The following is a 9152-nucleotide window of genomic DNA, read 5'->3' on the forward strand; positions in this document are numbered from 1 at the left end:
TGCACTGCACATTTGTGAATCTAACCTTGTGAATACTCAACTTCAGCAGGTGACTGGACTCCAGTAAGAAAGTTGTTCAGAGAGCTTTGTCTCAATCCTTTAGCTTGAGCTGGAGGGTGCAGACTCTGAGCAGCTTCTGCAATGAGCGCAGAATATAGGCTGCTTCAGAAATATAGGCATCCACCAAGCTCAGCCCTATGGCAATACCAACGAGGGCTTGCCAAGAAACCTGTGGTGCCCAAAAATCAGCTGTATCCGAATCCCTCTACTATCTAGCTTAACAAAATTGGCCTTGTCATGGCTCTACTGATCTTCCTAAACCCCACGGGCACTGTAACTCCTGTTGGCTCCTGTGTTTTCTTTCACACACATCCCACATGGCATTCTTGTGCTACCACTTCGAGTCAGGAGTTGCTGAGGGGCTCAGGACAGGTGGCTTCTGGCCACCACTTTTCAGGTATATGAAGGTTAAGGACCTGCTGACTCTAAAGCTTTCCTATAGGAAATGTAAGGTGGGTGAGACTCCCTTTTGTGCTCATAGCTCTGTGTAACCCTAGCAGCACTGCTTATTTCTTCTTTCAGGGGACCCGTTCTGGGTGAAGATTTCTTCTTTCAGGGGACCCGTTATGGGTGAAGATGGCCAAAGAAATGCAGGCTGAGCAACAGCAGGGGTAATAGAAGTGTCAGTACAGATATGTTTGGTGAGCTAAACTTAGAGAAAGGGATCAAAATACACACAACTTAGAGGCTTGTGGGTAAAGGGGTGCTGAAAGTTCTTGTGGCTGTAAGTTACTTCAGGTATGTGCCCAAGAAATCTGCTTTTTGCTCTTGTAATAAGTAGGAGCCTGCAGGAAGGAGTATGAAGAAACTCAGTGGGCAATGACTACCAGAACAGACAAAAGGGCCACTGCTTTCATGATAAGTAATTTCCTCTTTATGGTTGACATTTTTTAAAAGACACATCAGGCTAGGAAAGAGTGACTTTTCTTTTTCATGCTGCATTATCTGATTTCACTAGCTGCAAATGAAGAGGAAAGGGATAGGCAAGCGTATTCCAGGGAGCCTGCTAGACAGCAGCAAGGGGAAGCACTAAAACTGACAGACAATAAGGTGATTCTGGTTGCACTTTCTGTCATTCCAAGTGCCATCAGTGTACATCTCCACACATTCCTCTTCCCCTTTGCCAGAAGGTTCATGTAAATACCAGTTAGTATAGGTCAGCTGTGTACCATCCAGGAACTGGAATTTGCTTGGAATTAGAGATTCTTTTATCCCCAGGTAGGCATAGGTGTTAAAACTTTTCACAAAGTACAAAATGGCATCATTCTCGCCTGGGTTCCTTGGAGTGGCAATAGACCCTCCAGCCTCTTTGCATTTTTTCATTGTAGCATGGAAATCAGCTCTTTTCCCATTGGTAGCAAATATTTTTCCTCCAGATTCTGTTATCATCTTTTCCAAGTGGAGGACTGCAAGGTGAGGTAAAAGCTGTTAATATTTATGCATTGTTTTGCGGTCACCTTGCTGCCAATTGTAATTCCTGCTACTTTCCTACATAACTTCAGATTAAACCCAGGAAAAGGTAAAGGAGAGGAGAATTTGAAATGAAAGATTAAAAAAAAGAAAAAAGACAACCACCAAAAGTTAGAAGAAATCTGAAAAGATGAGGGGAGGCGAAAAAGGGAAGAAACATAGGTATACAGACAATGAAATAGGAGAAGAAGAAAAGAGGTTGGAGGAGTGAAGGAAATGAGGAATTCTACATTTGGAAAAAGTATATTATTATTTTCTTTGAGACACTGTATAAGCCCTCTGAGATGTTTTGCAGTATACAAGGTTGTATGTCAGTCCTTGAGTGACTAGGATCTTAGATGTGATCCGGTTGTGATTGTTTTGTTATGTTCATAGCATTCGGTTTGTTTGTCTATTAGGAGCACGAGGTGCCCATGGAACTCTTCTGCATAGGCAGGAATTCTAACTGATAAATTTCTGGCTCTCCTGGCAGCTTCAGAGCTGTTACCTAGGTATCTCCCACTAGTTATGAAAAACTAATTCCCCCCCTTCCATTTGAGAGCTATCACTCTCCTATCTACTAATGATCAAAATAGAAATGAAATGCAATAAAATTGCAGAAAATTCTGGCTTTTTCCTAAGAAGCCATTTTGTTGTTCATCTTGTTTATGCCCACTAATCCAGCTACAGCAGAAAGTAAAGGCAGGTAAATTACCTCCTTCGAGTCTGGAAATCCGATGTTCTAATTGACGGATAACGTCTTCCACTTCATTATCAACCATCGGTAGGAAACCTATGAACAAAAGCAGTTGTTATGCACTTTGCGTTACAGTTTGAATCTTGGCTTTCAAGATAAAGCAGAAATAATCGTGTGAAATTCATATTAATTTTTTGAATGTTTATTTGACCCTATTTTAGTTTACTGCTGAGACTTAAATTGGGAATATTTTCAGGCATTGATCCTTGGAAGGATAGGGAATACATTGCCGGAAACTACCTGCAGATCAGTGATGTTTATGGAAAATTTGTATTAGCAAATTGTTGGTCTTCACTCTATAAGTGAATGAGCCACTCCAGGCAAAACACTGGCATTTGTGCAGGAGGTTTAGTTATTTTTAATTGTGTCTAGGGATTGCTGACAGAATCTTTCAGGCTGTTCAAGCACTTGCTTGCAGGTCCAACCTAATGCCTAGCAACAAGTTTCTTGTGTTATGGGAAATGATACCCTTCTTTCTGTGACTTGAACCATTGCATCATTAAGTAGGAGACATTTAAGCGTCTTACTTTATACAGGGAATTAATACAGATCTGTTGATTTTCCACCAAGTAGAACCCACATCAGATTATACAGCATAGCACTGAGTTTACAAAGCATAAAAATGGAACACAACAGTACATCTGGATGAAAATTGAGACGTTAACTGCATGTACCTGGTATAAATCCTTGATCTATCCCATCTTCAGGCAACTGTGCAAAACTGGAGAGTGGAAAACTTCCTGCTGGTTTACCTTGAGCACAGCATGGGAACAGCAAAAAAGCCACTCCTAAGATTTTGTGGAACAACCGTGGAGACAGCATTATTTAAAGCCAAGAGTAAAACAGACTGTTTTACTCTCCAGTGTAGAGTCCTGCATTTAAAAAAAAAAAAAAAAGCTTCTGATTTTCACTGTCTGGGTTTAAAGTTTTATGTATGTTAAGTTTTGCCCTCAGTGACGTGAATGTCATTGATGTAGCCGCAAAGTTAGGTTATTTCAAATAGTTAAAATATTTTCAAAAGACTCAGTCTGCTAGTCTACAGGAGTTTAAGCTACAGAGTAAAAAACCAGAATATCAAAGCTATTTTTTGTACAGCAGATACCATCATATGCACTTTTCCCATGCAAAAAACTATGGTTTCAGCCATCATTTTTACAGGCGAGCAATAGACATGTCTGCTTCAGTAAGAGAAAGGCTGGTTAAGATAAACTGGAACATGCTGTCTTTACCAATTGGTTTAAAAGGAAAACAATTGTTAAGGCTTATTTTTCCATTTTAGCATTCATCTTTTAAAGTATCTTCCCCTCAGATGATCTCCTCTGTAAAAGTTGGTGAAAGTTTTAATAAAAATGTTGAGATAAGAAAAAAAAAACTATAATGGAAAGGTTTGTGATACAGTCTAAGAGGATTCAACATAATTTAAGTGGAAACCTATTTAAAGATGTTCAACTTACCTAGCAGCTCCAATCTGAAATAAGAAAGACTCGTTAAATTGTCTAATTTATAGGGCATGTAACTTGAGATTCATCTTGTTACCTATAGGAAATACAAATAGCATGTAATATAATATGAATTTGCATATGAATAGAAATTTAATGAACTTTAACTTGAATGATGGGGGTGTGTGTTTTCTTCAAGAGGTAAACACTTAAAATGTGAGGAAAATATTTAAGGGTACTTTCCTGATTTGTAGAAACACTTTCATGTGTTTTAAAAAACCCAGCCCTGGAGCAGAACAAAGCAATTTCTCAATACATATTTGAAATACGCAACATTTCCACAGAATGGCTGTGTAAATGTTAAATTGTAAATGCCACTGAAGATAAGCCAAAACAAGGAGTTCACCTGAAATATAATATGCACCAGGAACACCACCATCATTTTCATTACAGACCGAGGACTTATCAGTGATAATGACTTGATGTCTCATAACTAAATAGAATATCATATTTGTGGCAGCAAAGCCAAAAGACAACGGTACCTCTGCAGCATATGTAGATGTAACAGCCACAGAAGCACATACTTAAATAATTCACAGAATACTCCAGAGGAAGTTTATAAATCATAAATAATAACAGTTTTATCCAACAGAACAATGAACTTCCAGTAAAGCAAGAAGCTTCTCTAAGTGAGTCCTGTAAGTACAGAGGCCTCAAGACACAGAACATTGCTGAACTAGAAATGCATTGCCATTCACTTTTAGGTTATTCTCACCTGAGAGTTGTTTCTATCTGATGAAAACTTTTAGGAAAGGAGTTTGAGGCTCTGCTCCAGTTCAAACGAACAAGATGCGGTCACATCATCCTTGTGGTGTCAGGCCAGCATCCTGATGTTGCAGCGAGACTAACAACCGAGTTAGTTGAGGAATAGGTGCTTTGAGATTAAATGTGGAACATGAGCGATATCCATATTAGTCTAAGATGCTACTGGATCTAAGCAAGCCTAGATGGCCTCCATAGGCACTCTGCACCTGTGCCCTGCACCTTCATACTTAGTTCAACAACTGACGTAGAGTCCTTTGTCGTTGGCATTGTGCCCGCAGAAGCCTGATTAATTCCTGCAGCATGTTTATTAAGTGCCCTGGAAAAGGCACCAATCCTGTGAAAAATAAATAAGCGGTACCCAGGTGCATGTACCTTGACAGAGGAGGGCTCTTTTAAATTTGCACGCATAACCTTTATTTAAAGTTTCTTGTTAAATTTCAAGGTTCTTAGCTTTTGAGTGTTTGACCTAATGCTTGTAACATTCTTTTGGCTGAGGTTTTCTAATTGTTTTATGGAAAAAAAACCCAAAAAACAAACCGCCAACAGAGAACATGAGACTAGCCATTACCTGGGAGGTCCAGATGAGCCCTAGAAAAGGTCATTGGCAGAACCTGGGCCTTTGCATCTGTGGTGAGAACAACTAGCACTTCAACTGCATCTGGAAGAAACTGCAGGTTAGGCGAGTGTGAGAAGAGGATGAGGCTTGGCCTTCATTACTGGGTTTCACATGCTGACTTATGGCCTGGGAAACCAGCAGGGAGACAGAAGTTTTCTTTGTATAATAGACTGGTGAGAAGAGCTGATGTAGATTTGAAAAATTCTAAACTAAGAGGCTAGAAATTAAGCTAAAATAGATACTTAAAAATACTTACATTTTTTTCTACGCTTGTTTGATTGCCTAATAGAATATTCTATAAAACTATCATGATTTATAAACTACTTTCTGATCTTGCTTTGAGAAGCACATCACAGAGGCTCAACACGAGTCAAGGATACGGATCTGATAATGAATGAACAGTTTTTGAGTATTGAGGCAACTTTTCTTCTGTTTCCACATCTATCATTAAGAGGTTTTATAATTTAGTGCTAGTGAAACAACTGAAGGATATTTTGAGAGTAGATTATGTTACACAATGTAGGTAGTAGGTAAATGCAAAACATACTAAGGACAAAAGTTGGTCAACACTGCTTTCTTAGCTGCTTCAAGAAATACAGGCACAAGAGTTGAATTTCAGTTTATGAAAGTGGGTGTGTGTTCCGTCCCTCAGCCTGTTAGCCCTTCCTTTGTATACTTATCCTCCTGAAAGTTGTTGTTTTTTTCCTTCATGGTGCTAGTCGCACTGCAGATAACCTTGAAAATTCTTTTCTTATTATCTCAGTTTGTATTTAAGTGGCCTTAACCCCACTTATGTTTTCTGTTTATGTTGATTTTGTGCTGTTCTGCTATTGTTTCCATCCTACCTTGCTACCACCTTGTCCTGTGCTTTCTGCATTTGCTTTTCTCTTCCAAAGAATTCTCAGACTGTCCCCAGCAGCTCCCTTATGCCTGGGAATACCAGGAAGAGCACAGAGCATGCAGGACCCGGTGTCTTCCTTTCTCAGAGGAGGCTGAGGCTATTTTTGCTGAGCTTTAAAAACAGGAAGCAAAGAATACAGCAAGATATGGACACCTGTGATGGCAAACTTCAATATGGCTTTTTTTTTTTTAATTATGAGCAGCATTTTAGAGCAGAAAGTCTTAATTTTACCTGTAGACAGTGTGATCAATGCTTGTAAATGCTATCGCCACCTTGCTCCACTGACTTAAATTATGCATGAAGGATCCAAGTGGAGGTCACTAGATTTCTCTGATATGTCACCTGCTGCAACTCAGCTGAAAAACACAGAAAGAAATAGTTTTGTGTTTACAACAAATAGAAAGCAAGACAACGTCTTGTCTTTTGAATAGTTGTTAGTAGCAAAATAGTCTTCTAATGGGAGAGAGAAAAAAAACCCTCATATGAACCAGATGAAACTATTATTTCATATATTCTGCAGTTATTCTCCATTACCTGCAGAAGGAGGTTAAATTGTTCACTATGGTCTTTACTACCATAATTACCATTGCTGCAGCCTCCTCAAGGGTTAAGGTTGCTGTACAGTTCCTTTTGGCTTCTGAGCCACAAGGGCAGAGATGGGTGAAAGTTTCATTCCAGATTTTACCTGGCATCACACCTGGCTTATCACCCTTGAACCAAATTCTACAAAATCCTGGTTTCCTAACAGGGACTTCAAATCAAATCCAAGTCTCCTTATTGTTTTTAAAGGTGCTATTCTAACTTCCAAGCATCCTGTATTGATTGTGTTTTAAACCCAGGTATGTTTGTATAACTGCAGGTTAATATGATTTTATAACTGTACATTTCAACTCCTGATAACGAAAATCACTTGCAATCTGACGCTCTTTGAGGTCCAGACAGACGTGTCGTACCATTACACAACACTCCTAAGAACATTGTTTTCCTCTGGTTCATGAGAATTGTAATAGGGCCATTAGTCTTTCTACCGCTTCTCAGTGTGGTTTCAAAGCCAGCTAACAAATTTCCTGGTGGAAAATATTTCTTCTATTTGTTCTTACTGTTCTTCTAAAGAAAAGCTGCAAATACATGTAAAATGTATGGTTAACCTTTACCCTGCTTTGTATTTGCAGCACTGCTAGGACATTGTGGCAGCAAGTACTGGTATTTTTCCACCATGTATGTTTTTTTTCTCTCAAAGAGAACAGAGAAATAAATCATTCTTTAAATTTGGCTTTGAAATTAAAAGAAATAAATAAAGGAGGCACTGGTCCCAATTTATACAAGATAAGGTAGCCCTGCCAGTTACTATGTTCACATAGGGTTGAATTTGAACTCCATTTTCCCAAGAACCATGGGGCTTAGGTTTTTAAATCAAATTTCTACAAAATCTGGAAGCCACAGAAAAATACTTCGTTCCTGTAATTGAAGGTCAATTTCTTTACATGTGGTAGGCATTGACAGGGGCAGGGGAGAGGTTTCTGAGTGCTCAAAATTGCTAATAGTATTTCTAAGCTAAACACCTAATTAAATTATACAGTTATAAAAGGGGATATCACCCTAGACCAGAGAGAATTATCCCTGAAATCAATATCCATAATTTTTATGGCCAGACAAAACTCTCACTGTTAAATATACTGTAATAACAATTGTAGTAAATTTCTCTTATGTGACATGCAATCCATTTTCCTTCAGGAGGGACTGAATTTTTATGACCTTTTAACTTGTACTAAGATCTTAATTCTCAAAATTTGCTTTTATAGCATTTGAGAAGTAAGTTATTTTCTGAAGTAAAGATCTTACCGTTAGATTGCTTTTCTGTAGCAAAGTATTATAAATTAAGAAAAAAGGACAAACTTGGATTTTTTCCTGGTTTGGTCATTATGCACCAGGGATTATTTTTACTCATTGCATTTTTAAGGAAAGATTTTTATCAAAAATTATTTATCTTATTATAACAAAACAGAGAAACAATTTATTCTGTTTCTTCTTGCGCCTGACCTCTCTGTCCAATAAAAAAAATAAAATCCATTAACACATAAATGCAGAATATGGATCTTTCACAAAAAATAGACTGAAATGCTTGTAAGTGTCTTAAACAGCATTTGAGGGTTTAAATTGATAGGGTTATACACACAAAAAAAAGCCATCTAAAAGAACAAAATAACAATTTCTGGATACTTTTCTATTCCTCTCTGGAACTGCAAAGAATAATCAAGTAACATTCTACTGAGTACATACCTTCACCAGGATTTTAATTACCACATATGAATCCCATGAGATACAAGTGCATCTCAAACCTGTCTGTAGAATATTGCATTTATTAGGGAATTTTATTTCTTCCACATATGATGGTTGACATTGGACTTTTTTTTTTTTTCTCTGAAGTTCAAATTTAGGACATAAAAGTCCACGCAAAAGAAGGCAGACAGTTTTTTTTTTTTTTATGAAGAAGCTAGGAAACTGGCAGATGTCCCCTTGATATCTTCAGTTTTATATGCGAGGCATAGTCAAGAGTTCTAATGCAGAACAAGGAGTGCTGCTTCAAAATGGTCTAAGGGGAAGGCTGGAGCATAGCAAGAGAAGAGCTGAGTAGGATGTTATGTGGAGATATTTTGTGAAAATAACTGAGGAGTTCCATTCAATTACTTGAAATGTTACAGATTTCAGTGCGAACCATAGAGGGGAAGGTGCTGCCTAGCAGTTCTTTGACTGGATCCAAGGAGTTTTTATTTTCAAGGAGTTTTTATTTTTAAGCAGTATGTGTGTGTTTGATTTGTTTTGTTTTTTTTTTTTTCTTTTCTAATGGTAATGGCTTAAGCAGAAAGAAATTGGACCCTTAGACCTACCTTAGATGTTTTGCTTATTGATGTAATAAAAATCAGCTTTTGATTGAGAAAATAATCTTATTTTCTTAACTGGGCAAAAAGCACCCAAGTGTCTTGAAGTCTAAATCTGTATAGAGATTGGTGATACATTGTGTTAAGCCATTTGTAAGACTTTACATATTAAGGATTTTAACAAGAGATTTGTATAGTCATTTTGTAAACACAAATATGGTGGAAA

General features: G+C 37.8%; 1 protein-coding gene across 2 annotated transcripts; it reads right to left on the bottom strand.

Annotated features, from left to right (window-relative positions):
- Positions 1 to 912: 912 nt before the first annotated feature.
- LOC128910889 (pulmonary surfactant-associated protein A-like) lies at positions 913 to 6403 on the bottom strand. 2 transcript variants are annotated; one of them, XM_054204824.1, is made up of 7 exons: positions 6279 to 6403; positions 5992 to 6158; positions 5099 to 5198; positions 4481 to 4609; positions 2941 to 3138; positions 2225 to 2302; positions 913 to 1466 (listed from the first exon to the last, which is right to left on the bottom strand). In XM_054204824.1, the coding sequence occupies exons 5-7, from the start codon at positions 3086 to 3088 to the stop codon at positions 1090 to 1092; spliced, it is 603 nt and encodes a 200-aa protein (XP_054060799.1). In that variant the 5' UTR covers positions 3089 to 3138; positions 4481 to 4609; positions 5099 to 5198; positions 5992 to 6158; positions 6279 to 6403; the 3' UTR covers positions 913 to 1089. The 2 variants fall into 2 exon arrangements, with proteins under 2 accessions (XP_054060799.1, XP_054060800.1); XM_054204825.1 differs by lacking the exons at positions 4481 to 4609; positions 5099 to 5198; positions 5992 to 6158; positions 6279 to 6403 and adding an exon at positions 3721 to 3771.
- Between the last annotated feature and the right edge of the window lie 2749 nt (positions 6404 to 9152).

The sequence above is a fragment of the Rissa tridactyla genome, chromosome 6 (genome assembly GCF_028500815.1).
Source record: "Rissa tridactyla isolate bRisTri1 chromosome 6, bRisTri1.patW.cur.20221130, whole genome shotgun sequence".
In the NCBI taxonomy this organism is placed as follows: domain Eukaryota; kingdom Metazoa; phylum Chordata; class Aves; order Charadriiformes; family Laridae; genus Rissa; species Rissa tridactyla.